The 24,122-nt window shown below is 47.7% G+C and overlaps 1 protein-coding gene across 1 annotated transcript in view; it reads right to left on the bottom strand.

Moving 5' to 3' along the window:
- The window catches only part of FAIM2 (Fas apoptotic inhibitory molecule 2), a 148,804-nt gene that overhangs the window by 40,329 nt on the left and 84,353 nt on the right, over positions 1-24,122 (bottom strand). Inside the window, exons 7-9 of the mRNA XM_063952051.1 lie at positions 6,263-6,302; positions 3,088-3,125; positions 1,679-1,766 (exon numbers count right to left, since the gene is read on the bottom strand). Coding sequence (XP_063808121.1) covers positions 1,679-1,766; positions 3,088-3,125; positions 6,263-6,302 — 166 coding nt within the window. The remainder of the gene's footprint in view (positions 1-1,678; positions 1,767-3,087; positions 3,126-6,262; positions 6,303-24,122) is intronic.

Genomic DNA, 24,122 nt, shown 5'->3' with positions numbered 1-24,122 from the left:
TTTATACACTGCTCAAAAAAATAAAGGGAACACTAAAATAACACATCCTAGATCTGAATGAATGAAATATTCTTATTAAATACTTTGTTCTTTACATAGTTGAATGTGCTGACAACAAAATCACACAAAAATTATCAATGGAAATCAAATTTATTAACCCATGGAGGTCTGGATTTGGAGTCACACTCAAAATTAAAGTGGAAAAACACACTACAGGCCGATCCAACTTTGATGTAATGTCCTTAAAACAAGTCAAAATGAGGCTCAGTAGTGTGTGTGGGCTCCACGTGCCTGTATGACCTCCCTACAATGCCTGGGCATGCTCCTGATGAAGTGGTGGATGGTCTCCTGAGGGATCTCCTCCCAGACCTGGACTAAAGCATCTGCCAACTCCTGGACAGTCTGTGGTGCAACGTGGCGTTGGTGGATGGAGCGAGACATAATGTCCCAGATGTGCTCAATTGGATTCAGGTCTGGAGAACAGGCGGGCCAGTCCATAGCATCAATGCCTTCATCTTGCAGGAACTGCTGACACACTCCAGCCACATGAGGTCTAGCATTGTCTTGCATTAGGAGGAACCCAGGGCCAACCGCACCAGCATATGGTCTCACAAGGGGTCTGAGGATCTCATCTCGGTACCTAATGGCAGTCAGGCTACCTCTGGCGAGCACATGGAGGGCTGTGCGGCCCCCCAAAGAAATGCCACCCCACACCATTACTGACCCACTGCCAAACCGGTCATGCTGGAGGATGTTGTAGGCAGCAGAACGTTCTCCTTGGCGTCTCCAGACTCTGTCACGTTTGTCACATGTGCTCAGTGAGAACCTGCTTTCATCTGTGAAGAGAACAGGGCGCCAGTAGCGAATTTGCCAATCTTTGTGTTCTCTGGCAAATGCCAAATGTCCTGCAAGGTGTTGGGCTGTAAGCACAACCCCCACCTGTGGACGTCGGGCCCTCATACCACCCTCATGGAGTCTGTTTCTGATCGTTTGAGTAGACACATGCACATTTGTGGCTTGCTGGAGGTCATTTTGCAGGGCTCTGGCAGTGCTCCTCCTGTTCCTCCTTGTACAAAGGCAGAGGTAGCGGTCCTGCTGCTGGGTTGTTGCCCTCCTACGGCCTCCTCCACGTCTCCTGATGTACTGGCCTGTCTCCTGGTAGTGCCTCCATGCTCTGGACACTACGCTGACAGACACAGCAAACCTTCTTGCCACAGCTCGCATTGATGTGCCATCCTGGATGAGCTGCACTACCCGAACCACTTGTGTGGGTTGTAGACTCCGTCTCATGCTACCACTAGAGTGAAAGCACCGCCAGCTTTCAAAAGTGACCAAAACATCAGCCAGAAAGCATAGGAGCTGAGAAGTGGTCTGTGGTCACCACCTGCAGAACAACTCCTTTATTGGGGGTGTCTTGCTAATTGCCTATAATTCCCACCTGTTGTCTATTCCATTTGCACAACAGCATGTGAAATTGATTGTCAATCAGTGTTGCTTCCTAAGTGGACAGTTTGATTTCACAGAAGTGTGATTGACTTGGAGTTACATTGTGTTGTTTAAGTGTTCCCTTTATTTTTTTGAGCAGTGTATTTAAAACACCATCATTGGAGTGCAAAAAAGAGATTTTAGTTTTTTTAGATAACCGAATACAATATCTCCTATCATCACAGCCGCTCACCTTGATTTGGAAGCTGAACAGGGTAACTGAAAGGCAGACAAGGGCTGTGATTCCGAGACAGAGGATCACAGACTTGGTATCATAAAAGCTGTGAAGAAAGATATAAGATACTAAGAAACTGTTTGTTATTTTCCCCACGCATATCAGAATATTTATAGCAATAACCTGGCACATAGATCTAGATCATATATATATATATATATATATATATATATATTTCTGTAGGATCCGGCACTCGCTAATATGTTTATATCTGTCCCCGTTGCCTTCCGCAAAATGCAGCCAAGCTGCTGGATATAAGGAGGATTTCGGCGGCACTCAGGTAAATAAATGACACAAGGCTTGCTTGAAGTGGCTGCGTCTGTGTCATTTATTTACCTAAGTGCCGCCGAAATCCTCCTTATATATATATATATATATATATATATATATACATGGAGCTAATGACATAATGATGGGGGCAAGTTACACACTGCATGAGGATTCTCAGAATGTTATACATCAATGTGGGTTGCATTATGAAAGGGAAGGTCTGCCACAGGCACCAATAATCTACCTGTATGCATGAGGAATTCATAGGTTCACCACAGGGATAAACCCCTCAAGTCATATGCACCCTAGATGTTAATACACCCTTAGGGTAAAAACACACACTTAATAATCAGAAGGAGGACTCCCACTTTTAAACACATTTTTCATAAAGCAACATGACCGTAAGGTTAGGTCATTCTGTGCTTTCTGACAATGGAGCATGTTCATCATTGTTCCCCAATTGGCCGCTAATTAGATATTCTAATCGCCTCGAGTTGATGTGGTGGGATACAAAACTCCTGTGAGAGGACCAATAAGCACTATCACTGCTACTTTCGCCAGTAATCAGTAGCGGCAAAAGATTACACTGCCCATTTGACCTGGCTGTGTTACTGTACATGCGTAAACTCAATTCACTCATGAATACGGAGAAAATCGAAGGAGCCCGAATGGATCTTTTCAGCCCGGAGAGGGACTCTAAGAACTAAGGCCATCTGAAGATGGCATCAGTTCCTGCATCCCAACTCAGAAAACTTTCAGTTTTGGGAGTCTGATGAATGCAGGTCCTCCTCATACTATTGTATAGGGGATGGCGTGCCATACAGGGACCGCAAGGTAAGCAGGAGATATCCATGGTATCTCCTGCCTTACCTTTATAGTGAATAGCTCCGTTACTTAATTTCTACAAAAGTAGGAAAAATATAATCTTTCCACCTACTGTGAGTGATGATGAATAAACCCCAATGACACAGCATCAAGGGTGCCGAAGGACAGATATCCTACTATACCCGTAGTGTAAGGAGTAGAGTCACACTTGGTACAATATATCTTACAACACTCCAAATGAAAACTATCTAGATAATGTACTGTCTCATTACCTTGATAACATCCCAGTTACATATGCCATGGAAAGAGTCTGCAAAGAGATACAGTCAGTTACAAACTAAACATGTTTTTAAAGCCACCATGTATAGTACATATGTTATTTTAATGCCTGTAGGAAACCTAAGCGCAATCACATTGGGCCTCAATGAAGCAATTCCACCTGATCAACAACCAATCTGATCTGTACAATTTGGCCCAACTTATTTGTGACCATACTGGATGCAGATCTGTTTGACGAGCAGTAAGACATTATGACATGTAATGTGAACGCAATTGTTAATGTAATAATATGCACTTCATCCAAGTTGCATGATCAATGCAATTGCAATATCCCAGTACTCCGTCCGTATGAGTAGCAATCATTGCGTTCATCATCAGTCAGGCATATTACACCTTTGCCATTCAAGATGCAGGAGATGCAACTGAATTTGGTGTGTACTGTGCACACACATGACTAGGTCGCAGTTCTGTCTACATGCACACCACACACCAACAGAACTTTTCTATTACGTGGGAGCACCCTGTTGCCGCTTATGTGACACCCAGTAACACACACTTAGTGGTTGCAGAAGAGAAAAGACTGAGAAACAGATGTGTCTTCTTACATTTTTGCTCCGTACGTTACAAGTCGCGTTACGCATAACGAGTGAGCGCTGTGTGATTCGATAGTGCCGAGCGTCTTTTTTGTGTTTTTTCAGCAAAAATGCATCTTAGATGCAAAGTAATATACTAGGACGCACAAGCAGCGTCTGCTGATTAAAATGATATAAAGCATGCCTATATTCTGTGTGTGACTGCGACTGTATTTGCATACAAAATGCTACGCTAAAGTGTTTTCATTGAAAACACTGTAACGTGACATTTTGGAATCAGATAGAGCCACAATTAAATACAGAATGCGTTCTATTACATTACTTTGCGTCTAAGATGCATTTTCGCTGGAAAAATGCAAAAAATGGTGCTCTGTGCTACCAAGTCCCACCACGGCATGGCGTGACTTCAAGGGCTGTTTAGGGTGAATGCAGCAAGGATGTAAGACGACAAATCTGTAGTTACGGGTCAGAATTTCTCTGAAGTACTTAAAAAATGTGAATACAGCCCACAATGCATACACAGTTTGCTAGAGATCGCTAGATGCAGCCGCATATGCATGTGACTCGGAATCAGGCCCAATTACTAAATGCGGCAGCATGCGCAGCAGATTTTAATTTACTTATCACAGTGATATTTATGCTCTACAATGATAAATAAATAACAAAGAAAAGCATGTTTGACAGCCAGCGTTTCACAAAACAAGGACATGAAAGAGAAATTACTTGCAACTAAACATCTATGTGTATAATTTTGAGATCAATAATCATCTCACTAAATTAATAAAATCGCAGGTATAATTTTTTTACAAAATTAGTAGTGAAAACAACTGATTATAAGAGAAGGGCAAGACAATGCACAAGTAATTGTAATAAAATAAGTGCAAGATATGTTCCATTAAATATATTATGAGACCTGGGGGTATATTCAATTGAAGTCGGATCCATTCCGACATGCATTTGTTGGAATGGATCTGACAAGGGCTATTCAATGGCCATCTCAATCCGCATTTAAAATAAGTCGAATTGAGATGAGGGAGCTGAAACGGGGGTGAATCGCGGGGAGACGGGGGAGAGCAGCGCTACAGCAGCGTAGCAGGAGGATGTGTCACAGCCGCCGCTCACGGCAGCGTCCACCCGGCTCCAGCATGGTTTTGCCCAACTGCTAATGAATTTGGTGCTGCGATCAACTCTGAATTACCCCCTTAGTCAGCAGATTTAAATCGGCAATAATCTAAAATGTTGCTTTTGCCTTTTAAATTATTGCCGAATTAAATCTACTGGCAAACTTACTGGAACAGAGACAGTTTCTCCAACTCGCAAGCTATTAGATTTGGACTACTGGCTGTAGACTGCACTGCACTTACATCTTGCAAAATTCTGGGTTCTAGTTTTACTTGTGGTTCCGACAACTAAAGGTGATTATAATGAATAGTATGGTATCACACAGCATTTGAAATCAATACAGAACATGCAGAGGTAGCAGTCATTGCAGGTGTCATGATTATGTTACTATCCTCAAGATAAAGAGCAACACTGAACCATGTACAGAGGGGTATCCAATTAGCAGCAATCATTTTATAAATTTTATCACCAATATTTTTTCAGCAGTATCCAATTACATCGCCCTGGTTTGGTCGCAAAAATATATAGGGTCCACGAAAAGTCACGGACCTATGTATTTTCGCGGAATTATCGTGCCAAAAATAATCACTTAGGCATTTGGCTATGCCTGTCTGAGGCAGGCGAAACCAATCCCCGATAAGTGCCGGCTAATAGGATAGACCCCATAATATTTACGTTAACTGTGTTTTTTTCTTTCACACCAACGTGAACTGCAAATTATCCTATTTTATTCTCTAACAGTTGAATGGCCAGATGATAGGGAACTGCCTTATAGAAAAGTGTCAGTAAGGAGAGGCAGACTGATTTATGCATACTCCATTCTCACTGCCACCATTGATATGAAGGAATGCGTACAGATATAGCCACATTCAGCTTTGCCATGATGTGTAAAGCTGGCGTGACTAGTGTGCCCGCTAATAGGACGTGCACATGTGTAGGATGTGCGTGTGTGTACGCATGTGTATGTCCATAGGAATACATAGAGCAACTGCCGGCTGGTAATAGTTGCAGCCAGGCGCCTCTCATGCCCCAGCATTCCTCATAAATGCCACAACAGTCTCAGCATGACAGCAGGATTCCGCTATATGGTACCGTACAAAGGAAGTTGGCATTAAACAAAAAATATATAAAAAAATAAAAGTGAACATCCCTTTATACTTTCTTCATTGCTGCACTTTTCATTACGCAATAGCTGAAAAACTTGCTCGATTACAATGACTGGAGTTTTAGTTTAGCATCAGCCAATAATACTCTGTGTTTGTTGATAAGGAGTACATGCCATGTGTGGGCAGCTGATATAGTTCTGCCTGTATAAGATGAGAATGCCCTCCACTGGGATTTTTAGTACTACCCTCCAGCTAATGAATATCAGCAAAGTGGGATCCCTCCCTTAGGACATGCTGGCAATGCACAGAAGGTGAGCTCATACATGTAATGTTTCCGCTATACTTACAAAGACACCCAGTAGAATCAGGTTCCATGGGAAATGCCTCCTGCAAAAAATATGAGGAGAAAGTCAGATAAAAATCTATCATCTTGTTGGCCTCTTACACTACATGGATATACCATTGGAGTAACTGTGTTTGGCTCTCGGGTAAAGGACTAGCATCTGTGGTGACTCTTTTTCACTTTATTACTAACAAAAATCGTTCCATAAATCCACCTCACTATTTTTTTTAAATAACCCCTTTGCCTCAAAGATTATGGTTATGGTTACCTTTTACCAAACACCACAAAGCTTTTCCCATTTATATGAATAGAGCAGGGGTGGCCAACCAGTCAGAGACAAAGAGCCAAAAAAAATAAGATTTTACTTACCGGTAAATCTATTTCTCGTAGTCCGTAGTGGATGCTGGGGACTCCGTAAGGACCATGGGGATAGACGGGCTCCGCAGGAGACATGGGCACTTTAAGAAAGAATTTAGGTTCTGGTGTGCACTGGCTCCTCCCTCTATGCCCCTCCTCCAGACCTCAGTTAGAGAAACTGTGCCCAGTACAAGGAAAGGATTTTGGTAATCCAGGGCAAGATTCATACCAGCCACACCAATCACACCGTATAACATGTGATAACAACCAGTTAACAGTATGACAAATAACAGAGCATCAGGTCAAACCCTGATGCAACCATAACTTAACCCTTATTGAAGCAATAACTATATACAGGTATTGCAGAAGAAGTCCGCACTTGGGACGGGCGCCCAGCATCCACTACGGACTACGAGAAAATAAGATTTTACTTACCGATAAATCTATTTCTCGTAGTCCGTAGTGGATGCTGGGGACTCCGTCAGGACCATGGGGATTAGCGGCTCCGCAGGAGACAGGGCACAAAAATAAAGCTTTAGGATCAGGTGGTGTGCACTGGCTCCTCCCCCTATGACCCTCCTCCAAGCCTCAGTTAGGATACTGTGCCCGGACGAGCGTACACAATAAGGAAGGATTTTGAATCCCGGGTAAGACTCATACCAGCCACACCAATCACACCGTACAACTTGTGATCTGAACCCAGTTAACAGTATGACAAACGTAGGAGCCTCTGAACAGACGGCTCACAACAATAACAACCCGATTTTTTTGTAACAATAACTATGTACAAGTATTGCAGACAATCCGCACTTGGGATGGGCGCCCAGCATCCACTACGGACTACGAGAAATAGATTTATCGGTAAGTAAAATCTTATTTTCTCTGACGTCCTAGTGGATGCTGGGGACTCCGTCAGGACCATGGGGATTATACCAAAGCTCCCAAACGGGCGGGAGAGTGCGGATGACTCTGCAGCACCGAATGAGAGAACTCCAGGTCCTCTTTAGCCAGGGTATCAAATTTGTAGAATTTTACAAACGTGTTCTCCCCCGACCACGTAGCTGCTCGGCAGAGTTGTAATGCCGAGACCCCTCGGGCAGCCGCCCAGGATGAGCCCACCTTCCTTGTGGAATGGGCCTTGACAGATTTAGGCTGTGGCAGGCCTGCCACAGAATGTGCAAGTTGAAATGTGCTACAAATCCAACGAGCAATCGTCTGCTTAGAAGCAAGAGCACCCAGTTTGTTGGGTGCATACAGGATAACAGCAAGTCAGTTTTCCTGACTCCAGCCGTCCTGGAAACCTATATTTTCAGGGCCCTGACAACATCTAGCAACTTGGAGTCCTCCAAGTCCCTAGTAGCCGCAGGTACCACAATAAGCTGGTTCAGGTGAAACGCTGACACCACCTTAGGAAGAAACTGGGGACGAGTCCGCAGCTCTGCCCTGTCTGAATGGACAATCAGATATGGCTTTTGTGAGACAAAGCCGCCAATTCTGACACTCGCCTGGCCGAGGCCAGGGCCAACAGCATGGTCACTTTTCATGTGAGATATTTCAAATCCACAGATTTGAGCGGTTTAAAATGTGATTTGAGGAATCCCAGAACTACGTTGAGATCCCACAGTGCCACTGGAGGCACAAAAAGGGGGTTGTATATGCAATACTCCCTTGACAAACTTCTGGACTTCAGGAACTGAAGCCAATTCTTTCTGGAAGAAAATCGACAGGGCCGAAATTTGAACCTTAATGGACCCCAATTTGAGGCCCATAGACACTCCTGTTTGCAGGAAATGCAGGAATCGACCGAGTTGAAATTTCTTCGTGGGGCCTTCCTGGCCTCACACCACGCAACATATTTTCGCCACATGTGGTGATAATGTTGTGCGGTCACCTCCTTCCTGGCTTTGACCAGGGTAGGAATGACCTCTTCCGGAATGCCTTTTTCCCTTAGGATCCGGCGTTCCACCGCCATGCCGTCAAACGCAGCCGCGGTAAGTCTTGGCACAGACCTGGTACTTGCTGAAGCAAGTCCCTTCTTAGCGGCAGAGGCCATGAGTCCTCTGTGAGCATTTCTTGAAGTTCCGGGTGCCACGTCCTTCTTGGCCAACCCAGAGCCACGAGTATAGTTCTTACTCCTCTACGTCTTATAATTCTCAGTACCTTGGGTATGAGAAGCAGAGGAGGGAACACATACACCGACTGGTACACCCACGGTGTTACCAGAACGTCCACAGCTATTGCTTGAGGGTCTCATGACCTGGCGCAATACCTGTCCAGTTTTTTGTTCAGGCGGGACGCCATCATGACCACCTTTGGTCTTTCCCAATGGTTCACAATCATGTGGAATACTTCCCGATGAAGTCCCCACTCTCCCGGGTGGAGGTCGTGCCTGCTGAGGAAGTCTGCTTCCCAGTTGTCCACTCCCGGAATGAACACTGCTGACAGTGCTATCACATGATTTTTCGCCCAGCGAAGAATCCTTGCAGTTTCTGCCATTGCCCTCCTGCTTCTTGTGCCGCCCTGTCTGTTTACGTGGGCGACTGCCGTGATGTTGTCCCACTGGATCAATACCGGCTGACCTTGAAGCAGAGGTCTTGCTAAGCTTAGAACATTGTAAATTGCCCTTAGCTCCAGTATATTTATGTGGAGAGAAGTCTCCAGACTTGATCACACTCCCTGGAAATTTTTTCCCTGTGTGACTGCTCCCCAGCCTCTCAGGCTGGCATCCGTGGTCACCAGGACCCAGTCCTGAATGCCGAATCTGCGGCCCTTTAGTAGATGAGCACTCTGCAGCCACCGCAGAAGAAACACCCTTGTCCTTGGAGACAGGGTTATCCGCTGATGCATCTGAAGATGCGATCCGGACCATTTTTCCAGCAGATCCCACTGAAAAGTTCTTGCGTGAAATCTGCCGAATGGAATCGCTTCGTAAGAAGCCACCATTTTTCCCAGGACCCTTGTGCAATGATGCACTGACACTTTTCCTGGTTTTAGGAGGTTCCTGACTAGCTCGGATAACTCCCTGGCTTTCTTCTCCGGGAGAAACACCTTTTTCTGGACTGTGTCCAGAATCATCCCTAGGAACAGTAGACGTGTCGTCGGAAACAGCTGCGGTTTTGGAATATTTAGAATCCACCCGTGCTGTCGTAGAACTACTTGAGATAGTGCTACTCCGACCTCCAACTGTTCTCTGGACCTTGCCCTTATCAGGAGATCATCCATTTTCTTTGAAGAAGAATCATCATTTCGGCCATTACCTTGGTAAGGACCCGGGGTGCCGTGGACAATCCAACCGGCAGCGTCTGAAACTGATAGTGACAGTTCTGTACCACGAACCTGAGGTACCCTTGGTGAGAAGGGCAAATTGGGACATGGAGGTAAGCATCCCTGATGTCCCGGGACACCATATAGTCCCCTTCTTCCTGGTTCGCTATCACTGCTCTGAGTGACTCCATCTTGATTTGAACCTTTGTATGTAAGTGTTCAAATATTTCAGATTTAGAATAGGTCTCACCGAGGTGTCTGGCTTCAGTACCACAATATAGTGTGGAATAATACCCCTTTCCTTGTTGTAGGAGGGGTACTTTGATTATCACCTGCTGGGAATACAGCTTGTGAATTGTTTCCACTACTGCCTCCCTGTCGGAGGGAGACGTTGGTAAAGCAGACTTCAGGAACCTGCGAGGGGGATACGTCTCGAATTTCCAATCTGTACCCCTGGGATACTACTTGTAGGATCCAGGGGTCCACTTGCGAGTGAGCCCACTGCGTGCTGAAACTCTTGAGACGACCCCCCCACCGCACCTGAGTCCGCTTGTACGGCCCCAGCGTCATGCTGAGGACTTGGCAGAAGCGGTGGAGGGCTTCTGTTCCTGGGAATCGGCTGCCTGCTGCAGTCTTCTTCCCTTTCCTCTATCCCATGGCAGATATGACTGGCCTTTTGCCCGCTTGCCCTTATGGGGACGAAAGGACTGAGGCTGAAAAGACGTTGTCTTTTTCTCCTTTATACGGCAATACTTCCATGTGCCGTTTGGAATCTGCATCACCTGACCACTGTCGTGTCCATAAACAACTTCTGGCAGATATGGACATCGCACTTACTCTTGATGCCAGAGTGCAAATATCCCTCTGTGCATCTCGCATATATAGAAATGCATCCTTTAAATGCTCTATAGTCAATAAAATACTGTCCCTGTCAAGGGTATCAATATTTTCAGTCAGGGAATCCGACCAAGCCACCCCAGCGCTGCCCATCCAGGCTGAGGCGATCGCTGGTCGCAGTATAACACCAGTATGTGTGTATATACTTTTTAGGATATTTTCCAGCCTCCTATCAGCTGGCTCCTTGAGGGCGGCCCTATCTGGAGACGGTACCGCCACTTGTTTTGATAAGCGTGTGAGCGCCTTATCCACCCTAAGGGGTGTTTCCCAACGCGCCCTAACTTATGGCGGGAAAGGGTATACCGCCAATAATTTTCTATCGGGGGAAACCCACGCATCATCACACACTTCATTTAATTTATCTGATTCAGGAAAAACTACAGGTAGTTTTTTCACACTCCACATAATACCCTTTTTTGTGGTACTTGTAGTATCAGAAATATGTAACACCTCCTTCATTGCCCTTAACAAGTAACGTGTGGCCCTAAAGGAAAATACGTTTGTTTCTTCACCGTCGACACTGGAGTCAGTGTCCGTGTCTGTGTCGACCGACTGAGGTAAAAGGACGTTTTAACGCCCCTGACGGTGTTTGAGACGCCTGGACAGGTACTAATTGGTTTGCCGGCCGTCTCATGTCGTCAACCGACCTTGCAGCGTGTTGACATTATCACGTAATTCCTTAAAAAAGCCATCCATTCCGGTGTCGACTCCCTAGAGAGTGACATCACCATTACAGGCAATTGCTCCGCCTCCTCACCAACATCGTCCTCATACATGTCGACACACACGTACCGACACACAGCACACACACAGGGAATGCTCTGATAGAGGACAGGACCCCACTAGCCCTTTGGAGAGACAGAGGGAGAGTTTGCCAGCACACACCAAAACGCTATAATTATACAGGGACAACCTTTATATAAGTGTTTTTCCCTTATAGCATCTTAATATATATAATCATATCGCCAAATAAGTGCCCCCCCTCTCTGTTTTAACCCTGTTTCTGTAGTGCAGTGCAGGGGAGAGCCTGGGAGCCTTCCCACCAGCATTTCTGTGAGGGAACATGGCGCTGTGTGCTGAGGAGAATAGGCCCCGCCCCCTTTTCGGCGGGCTTCTTCTCCCGTTTTTCTGAGACCTGGCAGGGGTTAAATACATCCATATAGCCCCAGGGGCTATATGTGATGTATTTTTTAGCCAGAACAAGGTATTTTCATTGCTGCCCAGGGCGCCCCCTGCAGCCTCCGTGACCGCTGGTGTGAAGTGTGTGACAACAATGGCGCACAGCTGCAGTGCTGTGCGCTACCTCATGAAGACTGAAAAGTCTTCTGCCGCCGGTTTCTGGACCTCTTCACTTTTCGGCATCTGCAAGGGGGTCGGCGGCGCGGCTCCGGGACCGGACTCCATGGCTGGGCCTGTGTTCGATCCCTCTGGAGCTAATGGTGTCCAGTAGCCTAAGAAGCCAATCCATCCTGCACGCAGGTGAGTTCACTTCTTCTCCCCTAAGTCCCTCGTTGCAGTGAGCCTGTTGCCAGCAGGACTCACTGTAAAATAAAAAACCTAAAAACTTTTTCTAAGCAGCTCTTTAGGAGAGCCACCTAGATTGCACCCTGCTCGGACGGGCACAAAAACCTAACTGAGGCTTGGAGGAGGGTCATAGGGGGAGGAGCCAGTGCACACCACCTGATCCTAAAGCTTTATTTTTGTGCCCTGTCTCCTGCGGAGCCGCTAATCCCCATGGTCCTGACGGAGTCCCCAGCATCCACTAGGACGTCAGAGAAATAGATTTACCGGTAAGTAAAATCTTATTTTCTCTAACGTCCTAGTGGATGCTGGGGACTCTGTAAGGACCATGGGGATTATACCAAAGCTCCCAAACGGGCGGGAGAGTGCGGATGACTCTGCAGCACCGATTGAGCAAACACAAGGTCCTCCTCAGCCAGGGTATCAAACTTGTAGAACTTTGCAAAAGTGTTTGAACCTGACCAAGTAGCCGCTCGGCAAAGCTGTAATGCTGAGACCCCTCGGGCAGCCGCCCAAGAAGAGCCCACCTTCCTAGTGGAATGGGCCTTAACTGATTTTGGCAGCGGCAGGCCTGCCACAGAATGTGCAAGTTGAAATGTGCTACAAATCCAACGAGCAATCGTCTGCTTAGAAGCAAGAGCACCCAGTTTGTTGGGTGCATACAGGATAACAGCAAGTCAGTTTTCCTGACTCCAGCCGTCCTGGAAACCTATATTTTCAGGGCCCTGACAACATCTAGCAACTTGGAGTCCTCCAAGTCCCTAGTAGCCGCAGGTACCACAATAAGCTGGTTCAGGTGAAACGCTGACACCACCTTAGGAAGAAACTGGGGACGAGTCCGCAGCTCTGCCCTGTCTGAATGGACAATCAGATATGGCTTTTGTGAGACAAAGCCGCCAATTCTGACACTCGCCTGGCCGAGGCCAGGGCCAACAGCATGGTCACTTTTCATGTGAGATATTTCAAATCCACAGATTTGAGCGGTTTAAAATGTGATTTGAGGAATCCCAGAACTACGTTGAGATCCCACAGTGCCACTGGAGGCACAAAAAGGGGGTTGTATATGCAATACTCCCTTGACAAACTTCTGGACTTCAGGAACTGAAGCCAATTCTTTCTGGAAGAAAATCGACAGGGCCGAAATTTGAACCTTAATGGACCCCAATTTGAGGCCCATAGACACTCCTGTTTGCAGGAAATGCAGGAATCGACCGAGTTGAAATTTCTTCGTGGGGCCTTCCTGGCCTCACACCACGCAACATATTTTCGCCACATGTGGTGATAATGTTGTGCGGTCACCTCCTTCCTGGCTTTGACCAGGGTAGGAATGACCTCTTCCGGAATGCCTTTTTCCCTTAGGATCCGGCGTTCCACCGCCATGCCGTCAAACGCAGCCGCGGTAAGTCTTGGCACAGACCTGGTACTTGCTGAAGCAAGTCCCTTCTTAGCGGCAGAGGCCATGAGTCCTCTGTGAGCATTTCTTGAAGTTCCGGGTGCCACGTCCTTCTTGGCCAACCCAGAGCCACGAGTATAGTTCTTACTCCTCTACGTCTTATAATTCTCAGTACCTTGGGTATGAGAAGCAGAGGAGGGAACACATACACCGACTGGTACACCCACGGTGTTACCAGAACGTCCACAGCTATTGCTTGAGGGTCTCATGACCTGGCGCAATACCTGTCCAGTTTTTTGTTCAGGCGGGACGCCATCATGACCACCTTTGGTCTTTCCCAATGGTTCACAATCATGTGGAATACTTCCCGATGAAGTCCCCACTCTCCCGGGTGGAGGTCGTGCCTGCTGAGGAAGTCTGCTTCCCAGTTGTCCACTCCCGGAATGAACACTGCTGACAGTGCTATCACATGATTTTTCGCCCAGCGAAGAATCCTTGCAGTTTCTGCCATTGCCCTCCTGCTTCTTGTGCCGCCCTGTCTGTTTACGTGGGCGACTGCCGTGATGTTGTCCCACTGGATCAATACCGGCTGACCTTGAAGCAGAGGTCTTGCTAAGCTTAGAACATTGTAAATTGCCCTTAGCTCCAGTATATTTATGTGGAGAGAAGTCTCCAGACTTGATCACACTCCCTGGAAATTTTTTCCCTGTGTGACTGCTCCCCAGCCTCTCAGGCTGGCATCCGTGGTCACCAGGACCCAGTCCTGAATGCCGAATCTGCGGCCCTTTAGTAGATGAGCACTCTGCAGCCACCGCAGAAGAAACACCCTTGTCCTTGGAGACAGGGTTATCCGCTGATGCATCTGAAGATGCGATCCGGACCATTTTTCCAGCAGATCCCACTGAAAAGTTCTTGCGTGAAATCTGCCGAATGGAATCGCTTCGTAAGAAGCCACCATTTTTCCCAGGACCCTTGTGCAATGATGCACTGACACTTTTCCTGGTTTTAGGAGGTTCCTGACTAGCTCGGATAACTCCCTGGCTTTCTTCTCCGGGAGAAACACCTTTTTCTGGACTGTGTCCAGAATCATCCCTAGGAACAGTAGACGTGTCGTCGGAAACAGCTGCGGTTTTGGAATATTTAGAATCCACCCGTGCTGTCGTAGAACTACTTGAGATAGTGCTACTCCGACCTCCAACTGTTCTCTGGACCTTGCCCTTATCAGGAGATCATCCATTTTCTTTGAAGAAGAATCATCATTTCGGCCATTACCTTGGTAAGGACCCGGGGTGCCGTGGACAATCCAACCGGCAGCGTCTGAAACTGATAGTGACAGTTCTGTACCACGAACCTGAGGTACCCTTGGTGAGAAGGGCAAATTGGGACATGGAGGTAAGCATCCCTGATGTCCCGGGACACCATATAGTCCCCTTCTTCCTGGTTCGCTATCACTGCTCTGAGTGACTCCATCTTGATTTGAACCTTTGTATGTAAGTGTTCAAATATTTCAGATTTAGAATAGGTCTCACCGAGGTGTCTGGCTTCAGTACCACAATATAGTGTGGAATAATACCCCTTTCCTTGTTGTAGGAGGGGTACTTTGATTATCACCTGCTGGGAATACAGCTTGTGAATTGTTTCCACTACTGCCTCCCTGTCGGAGGGAGACGTTGGTAAAGCAGACTTCAGGAACCTGCGAGGGGGATACGTCTCGAATTTCCAATCTGTACCCCTGGGATACTACTTGTAGGATCCAGGGGTCCACTTGCGAGTGAGCCCACTGCGTGCTGAAACTCTTGAGACGACCCCCCCACCGCACCTGAGTCCGCTTGTACGGCCCCAGCGTCATGCTGAGGACTTGGCAGAAGCGGTGGAGGGCTTCTGTTCCTGGGAATCGGCTGCCTGCTGCAGTCTTCTTCCCTTTCCTCTATCCCATGGCAGATATGACTGGCCTTTTGCCCGCTTGCCCTTATGGGGACGAAAGGACTGAGGCTGAAAAGACGTTGTCTTTTTCTCCTTTATACGGCAATACTTCCATGTGCCGTTTGGAATCTGCATCACCTGACCACTGTCGTGTCCATAAACAACTTCTGGCAGATATGGACATCGCACTTACTCTTGATGCCAGAGTGCAAATATCCCTCTGTGCATCTCGCATATATAGAAATGCATCCTTTAAATGCTCTATAGTCAATAAAATACTGTCCCTGTCAAGGGTATCAATATTTTCAGTCAGGGAATCCGACCAAGCCACCCCAGCGCTGCCCATCCAGGCTGAGGCGATCGCTGGTCGCAGTATAACACCAGTATGTGTGTATATACTTTTTAGGATATTTTCCAGCCTCCTATCAGCTGGCTCCTTGAGGGCGGCCCTATCTGGAGACGGTACCGCCACTTGTTTTGATAAGCGTGTGAGCGCCTTATCCACCCTAAGGGGTGTTTCCCAACGCGCCCTAACTTATGGCGGGAAAGGGTATACCGCCAATAATTTTCTATCGGGGGAAACCCACGCATCATCACACACTTCATTTAATTTATCTGATTCAGGAAAAACTACAGGTAGTTTTTTCACACTCCACATAATACCCTTTTTTGTGGTACTTGTAGTATCAGAAATATGTAACACCTCCTTCATTGCCCTTAACAAGTAACGTGTGGCCCTAAAGGAAAATACGTTTGTTTCTTCACCGTCGACACTGGAGTCAGTGTCCGTGTCTGTGTCGACCGACTGAGGTAAAAGGACGTTTTAACGCCCCTGACGGTGTTTGAGACGCCTGGACAGGTACTAATTGGTTTGCCGGCCGTCTCATGTCGTCAACCGACCTTGCAGCGTGTTGACATTATCACGTAATTCCTTAAAAAAGCCATCCATTCCGGTGTCGACTCCCTAGAGAGTGACATCACCATTACAGGCAATTGCTCCGCCTCCTCACCAACATCGTCCTCATACATGTCGACACACACGTACCGACACACAGCACACACACAGGGAATGCTCTGATAGAGGACAGGACCCCACTAGCCCTTTGGAGAGACAGAGGGAGAGTTTGCCAGCACACACCAAAACGCTATAATTATACAGGGACAACCTTTATATAAGTGTTTTTCCCTTATAGCATCTTAATATATATAATCATATCGCCAAATAAGTGCCCCCCCTCTCTGTTTTAACCCTGTTTCTGTAGTGCAGTGCAGGGGAGAGCCTGGGAGCCTTCCCACCAGCATTTCTGTGAGGGAACATGGCGCTGTGTGCTGAGGAGAATAGGCCCCGCCCCCTTTTCGGCGGGCTTCTTCTCCCGTTTTTCTGAGACCTGGCAGGGGTTAAATACATCCATATAGCCCCAGGGGCTATATGTGATGTATTTTTTAGCCAGAACAAGGTATTTTCATTGCTGCCCAGGGCGCCCCCTGCAGCCTCCGTGACCGCTGGTGTGAAGTGTGTGACAACAATGGCGCACAGCTGCAGTGCTGTGCGCTACCTCATGAAGACTGAAAAGTCTTCTGCCGCCGGTTTCTGGACCTCTTCACTTTTCGGCATCTGCAAGGGGGTCGGCGGCGCGGCTCCGGGACCGGACTCCATGGCTGGGCCTGTGTTCGATCCCTCTGGAGCTAATGGTGTCCAGTAGCCTAAGAAGCCAATCCATCCTGCACGCAGGTGAGTTCACTTCTTCTCCCCTAAGTCCCTCGTTGCAGTGAGCCTGTTGCCAGCAGGACTCACTGTAAAATAAAAAACCTAAAAACTTTTTCTAAGCAGCTCTTTAGGAGAGCCACCTAGATTGCACCCTGCTCGGACGGGCACAAAAACCTAACTGAGGCTTGGAGGAGGGTCATAGGGGGAGGAGCCAGTGCACACCACCTGATCCTAAAGCTTTATTTTTGTGCCCTGTCTCCTGCGGAGCCGCTAATCCCCATGGTCCTGACGGAGTCCCCAGCATCCACTAGGACGTCAGAGAAATAGATTTACCGGTAAGTAAAATCTTATTTTCTCTAACGTCCTAGTGGATGCTGGGGACTCTGTAAGGACCATGGGGATTATACCAAAGCTCCCAAACGGGCGGGAGAGTGCGGATGACTCTGCAGCACCGATTGAGCAAACACAAGGTCCTCCTCAGCCAGGGTATCAAACTTGTAGAACTTTGCAAAAGTGTTTGAACCTGACCAAGTAGCCGCTCGGCAAAGCTGTAATGCTGAGACCCCTCGGGCAGCCGCCCAAGAAGAGCCCACCTTCCTAGTGGAATGGGCCTTAACTGATTTTGGCAGCGGCAATCCAGCCGCAGAATGAGCCTGCTGAATCGTGTTACAGATCCAGCGAGCAATAGTTTGCTTTGAAGCAGGAGCACCAAGCTTGTTGGAAGCATACAGGATAAACAAAGACTCTGTTTTCCTGACCCTAGCCGTTCTGGCTACATAAACCTTCAAAACCCTGACCACATCAAGTAACTCGGAATCCTCCAAGTCAGTAGTAGCCACAGGCACCACAATAGGTTGGTTTATATGAAAGGATGAAACCACTTTCGGCAGAAATTGTGGACGGGTCCGCAATTCTGCTCTATCCGCATGGAAAACCAGATAGGGGCTTTTATGAGACAAAGCCGCCAACTCTGACACACGCCTAGCCGAAGCCAAGGCTAATAGCATGACCACCTTCCACGTGAGATATTTCAACTCCACCGTTTTGAGTGGTTCAAACCAGTGGGATTTCAGGAAACTCAACACCACGTTAAGATCCCAAGGTGCCACTGGAGGCACAAAAGGGGGCTGAATATGCAGCACTCCCTTTAAAAACGTCTGAACTTCAGGTAGAGAAGCCAACTCCTTTTGAAAGAAAATGGATAGGGCCGAAATCTGGACCTTAATGGAACCCAATTTGAGGCCCAAATTCACTCCGGACTGTAGGAAGAGAAGGAAACGGCCCAGCTGGAATTCCTCCATAGGAGCATTCCTGGCCTCACACCAAGCAACATATTTTCGCCATATACGGTGATAATGTTGAGCTGTCACGTCCTTCCTAGCCTTTATCAGCGTAGGAATGACCTCATCCGGAATGCCTTTCTCTGCTAGTATCCGTCGTTCAACAGCCATGCCGTCAAACGCAGCCGCGGTAAGTCTTGGAACAGACAGGGCCCCTGTTGCAACAAGTCCTGTCTTAGAGGAAGAGGCCACGGTTCCTCTGTGAGCATTTCTTGCAGATCTGGATACCAAGTCCTTCGTGGCCAATCTGGAACAATGAGTATTGTTCTCACTCCTCTTTTTCTTATTATCCTCAGCACCTTGGGTATGAGAGGAAGAGGAGGAAATACATAGACCGACTGGAACACCCACGGTGTCACCAGGGCGTCTACAGCTATCGCCTGAGGGTCTCTTGACCTGGCGCAATACCTCTGTAGCTTTTTGTTGAGGCGGGATGCCATCATGTCCACCTGTGGCAGTTCCCACCGACTTGTAATCTGTGCAAAGACTTCCCGATGAAGTCCCCACTCTCCCGGGTGGAGGCCGTGTCTGCTGAGGAAGTCTGCTTCCCAGTTGTCCACTCCCGGGATGAACACTGCTGACAGTGCGCTTACGTGATTCTCCGCCCAGCGAAGAATTCTGGTGGCTTCCGCCATCGCCACTCTGCTCCTTGTGCCGCCTTGGCGGTTTACATGAGCCACTGCGGTGATGTTGTCTGACTGAATCAGAACCGGTTGGTCGCGAAGCAGGGTCTCCGCTTGACGTAGGGCGTTGTATATGGCCCTTAGTTCCAGGATGTTGATGTGAAGGCAAGTCTCTTGACTTGACCACAGACCTTGGAAATTTCTTCCCTGTGTGACTGCACCCCAACCTCGGAGGCTTGCGTCCGTGGTCACCAGGACCCAGTCCTGAATGCCGAATCTGCGGCCCTCGAGAAGGTGAGCGCTCTGCAGCCACCACAGGAGTGACACCCTGGCCCTGGGGGATACGGTGATTAACCGATGCATCTGAAGATGTGATCCGGACCACTTGTCCAGTAAGTTCCATTGAAAAGTCCTCGCATGGAACCTGCCGAAGGGAATGGCCTCGTATGATGCCACCATCTTTCCCAGGACACGAGTGCAGTGATGCACTGACACCTGTTTTGGTTTTAATAGGTTCCTGACCAGTGTCATGAGTTCCTGAGCTTTCTCCATCGGGAGATAAACCCTTTTCTGGTCTGTGTCTAGAATCATGCCCAGGAAAGGCAGACGCGTCGTAGGAACCAACTGCGACTTTGGAATATTTAGAATCCAGCCGTGTTGCCGTAACACTTCCACAGAAAGTGCTACGCTGATCAGCAACTGTTCTCTTGATCTCGCTTTTATGAGGAGATCGTCCAAGTATGGGATAATTGTGACTCCTTGCTTTCGCAGGAGTACCATCATTTCCGCCATTACCTTGGTAAATATTCTCGGTGCCGTGGAGAGACCAAACGGCAACGTCTGAAATTGGTAATGACAATCCTGTACCACAAATCTGAGGTACGCCTGATGAGGTGGATAAATGGGGACATGAAGGTATGCATCCTTTATGTCCAGAGACACCATAAAATCCCCCCCTTCCAGGCTTGCGATGACCGCTCTCAGCGATTCCATCTTGAACTTGAACCTTTTCAGGTATATGATCAGGGATTTTAAATTCAATATGGGTCTGACCGAACCGTCCGGTTTTGGGACTACAAACATGGTCGAATAATAACCCCTTCCTTGTTGAAGGAGGGGAACCTTGACCACCACCTGTTGAAGATACAATTTGTGAATTGCAGTTAACACTATTTCCCTCTCGTGGGGGGAAGCTGGCAGGGCCGATTTGAGGTATCGGTGAGGGGGCATTCCAGCTTGTTTTCCTGAGACACAATATCCATTACCCAGGGATCCAACTGGGAGTGAACCCACTTGTGGCTGAAATTTCGAAGACGTGCCCCCACCGGGCCTAGCTCCGCCTGTGGAGCCCCAGCGTCATGCGGTGGATTTTGTAGAGGCCGGGGAGGACTTCTGTTCCTGGGAACTAGCTGTGTTGTGCAGCTTCTTTCCTCTGCCCCTGCCTCTGGCAAGAAAAGACGCACCTCGGACTTTCTTGTTTTTCTGTGATCGAAAGGACTGCATTTGATAATACGGTGCTCTCTTAGGCTGTGAGGAAACATATGGCAAAAAATTTGACTTTAGAGCAGTAGCTGTGGAGACCAGGTCCGAGAGACCCTCCCCAAACAATTCCTCACCCTTGTAAGGTAAAACCTCCATATGCCTTTATGAGTCGGCATCACCTGTCCATTGCCGAGTCCACAGGACCCTTCTGGCAGAAATTGACATAGCATTTATTCTAGAACCCAGTAGACTAATGTCTCTTTGAGCATCTCTCATATATAGGACAGCATCTTTAATATGCCCCAAGGTCAACAATATAGTATCCTTGTCTAAGGTATCAATTGTCTCAGACACGGTATCCATCCATGCTGCTACAGCACTACACACCCAGGCCGACGCGATCGCCGGCCTCAGTAAGGTACCTGAATGTGTATAAATAGACTTCAGGATAACCTCCTGTTTGCGATCCGCAGCATCATTGAGGGTAGCCGTATCCTGTGACGGCAGGGCTAGACTTCTTGGATAATAATAATAATAATTTTATTTATATAGCGCTCTTTCTCCAATAGGACTCAAGGCGCTTAACAGATACATAGCATAATACAGTACAGAAAATAATGAAGTACATTTTCATAAAATACAGAAGCATGAAGATACTAAAAGGGACACTATGGAAATGCTTGAGTAAACAGGAAAGTCTTGAGTCTACTTTTGAAGGATTCTATAGTTGGGGCCTCTCGCACTGTGCGGGGAAGTGAGTTCCATAGAGTCGGAGCAGCATGACTAAAAGCTCGACCTTCAGATGAATTACGGTAGATTCTAGGTACTGCTAAAAGTCCTTCATCTACAGATCGCAGTAATCGAGTGGGGCAGTATGGGGTCAGAAGCTGTTTCAGGTACCTTGGGCCCTGGTCATGTAATGCTTTGAAACTCAGTAAGCCAATCTTGAAGATGATTTGCCATCTTACAGGCAGCCAGTGAAGGGAGTAGAGGATGGGTGTTATGTGGCTAGAACGGGGCTGGTTGGTTAACAGCCTGGCAGCTGTGTTTTGCACCAGCTGTAAGCGTTGCAATTCTTTTGCTGGAAGACCAAGGTAGAGGGCATTACAGTAGTCTAATCGAGATGATACAAATGCATGTATGACTTTTGGCATATCATCTGAGGGAATTAAGTGCTTGATTCTGGCTATGTTCCTCAGGTGAAAGAATGAGGATTTGATTGTGGCTGATATCTGATGTTTAAGTGTCAAGCCACCATCCAGGACAACGCCAAGATTCCGCACACGATCACTGGTCTGTAATTCTGAATCCCCGAGTGTAAGTCCAGTTAGTTGGCTATGCTGCAGTCTTGTCCTTTGATGTTGCGGTCGTATCATAAGGACCTCTGTTTTATCCGGGTTCAGTCGCAGCCAACTGGCGCTCATCCACTCCCGTAGCTCAGCTAGACAGCCATTTAGGGTTGCTATTGGGTTATCAGTGCCCGGAGCAAAGGACAAGTACAGTTGTGTATCATCTGCATAGCAGTGGTAGACCAGGCCATGGCGCCTGATTATTTCGCCCAATGGGAGCATGTATACTGCAAAAAGCATGGGGGATAGTATAGAACCTTGTGGGACACCACATGGCAATGGCACTGGTGGTGATGAGTATAATCCAGACGATACTCTCTGTGACCTGCCTGTGAGAAATTATTTGAACCAGCTTAGGACTGTGCCATCCAATCCACAGAAATGTATCAGTCGCTCAATCAGAAGCCCATGGTCCACGGTATCAAATGCTGCCAAGAGATCCAGAAGGATTAATATTGAACAGTCACCTCTGTCTCTTGCCATCAGAAGATCATTTAACACACACACCAGTGCTGTTTCAGTGCTATGTCTTCTCCTGAATCCTGATTGAAATGGATCATAAATATCATGGGCTGTCAGGATAAGAGTGTTAAAGCTTTGTCCACCTTAGGGGAGGATTCCCAGAGTAACCTGTCCGTTGGCGGGAAAGGATACGCCATAAGAATCCTTTTGGAAATCTGCAGTTTTTTATCTGGAGATTCCCAAGCCTTTTCACATAACTCATTTAGCTCGTGTGAGGGGGGAAAGGTTACCTCCGGCTTCTTTTCCCCATACATATGTACCCTCTTGTCAGGGACTGGGATTTCCTCTGTGATGTGCAACACATCCTTAATTGCTATAATCATATAACGGATGGATTTAGCCAATATTGGCTGTAACTTTGTATCATCGTAATTGACACTGGAGTCAGAATCCATGTCGGTATCTGTGTCAACAATTTGGAATAGTGGGCGCTTCTGAGACCCTGACGGCCTCTGCGACATAGGATCAGGCACGGGTTGGGACCCTGACTGTCCTGAGGCTTAAGCTTTTTCTAACCTTTAATGCAAGGAATTAACATTATCATTTAAAACCTTCCACATATCCATCCAATCAGGTGTCGGCGCCGTCGGCGGAGACACCACATTCATTTGCTCCCGCTCTGCTTCCACATAGCCTTCCTCATCAGACATGTCGACACAAGCGTACCAACACACCACACACACAGGGAATGCCCTTTTTGAAGACAGTTCCCCCACAAGGCCCTTAGGAGAGACAGAGAGAGAGTATGCCAGCACACACCCCAGTGCTATAAACCCAGGAATAACACAGTAACTTAATGTTAACCCAGTAGCTGCTGTTTATATATCGTTTTTTTGCGCCTAATTATGTGCCCTCCCTCTCTTTTTACCCTCTTCTACCGTGTATCTGCAGGGGAGAGCCTGGGGAGCTTCCTCTCAGCGGAGCTGTGGAGAAAAAATGGCGCTGGTGAGTGCTGAGGAAGAAGCTCCGCCCCCTCGTCGGCGGGCTTCTGTCCCGCTTAAATATGCAATTTTTTGGCGGGGGCTCATACATATATACAGTGCCCAGCTGTATATATGTTTAACTTTTGCCAAAAGAGGTCCCAAATGCTGCCCAGGGCGCCCCCCCCTGCGCCCTGCACCCTTACAGTGACCGGAGTATGTGAGGTGTGTGGGAGTAATGGCGCACAGCTGCAGTGCTGTGCGTTACCTCAGTGAAGAACGGAGTCTTCTGCCGCCTGTGAAGTCATCTTTGCTTCTCATACTCACCCGGCTTCTGTCTTCCGGCTCTGCGAGGGGGACGGCGGCGCGGCTCTGGGATCGGACGGTGAGGGTGAGATCTTGCGTACGATCCCTCTGGAGCTAATGGTGTCCAGTAGCCTAAGAAGCAGGACCTAGCTTCAGAGAGTAGGGCTGCTTCTCTCCCCTCAGTCCCACGATGCAGGGAGTCTGTTGCCAGCAGAGCTCCCTGAAAATAAAAAACCTAACAAAATACTTTCTCTCAGCA

Source organism: Pseudophryne corroboree, chromosome 2 (assembly GCF_028390025.1).
Source record: "Pseudophryne corroboree isolate aPseCor3 chromosome 2, aPseCor3.hap2, whole genome shotgun sequence".
Lineage (NCBI taxonomy): Eukaryota > Metazoa > Chordata > Amphibia > Anura > Myobatrachidae > Pseudophryne > Pseudophryne corroboree.
The sequence above is the reverse complement of the archived record's forward strand: the minus strand, read 5'-3'. Positions and strand labels throughout refer to the sequence as shown.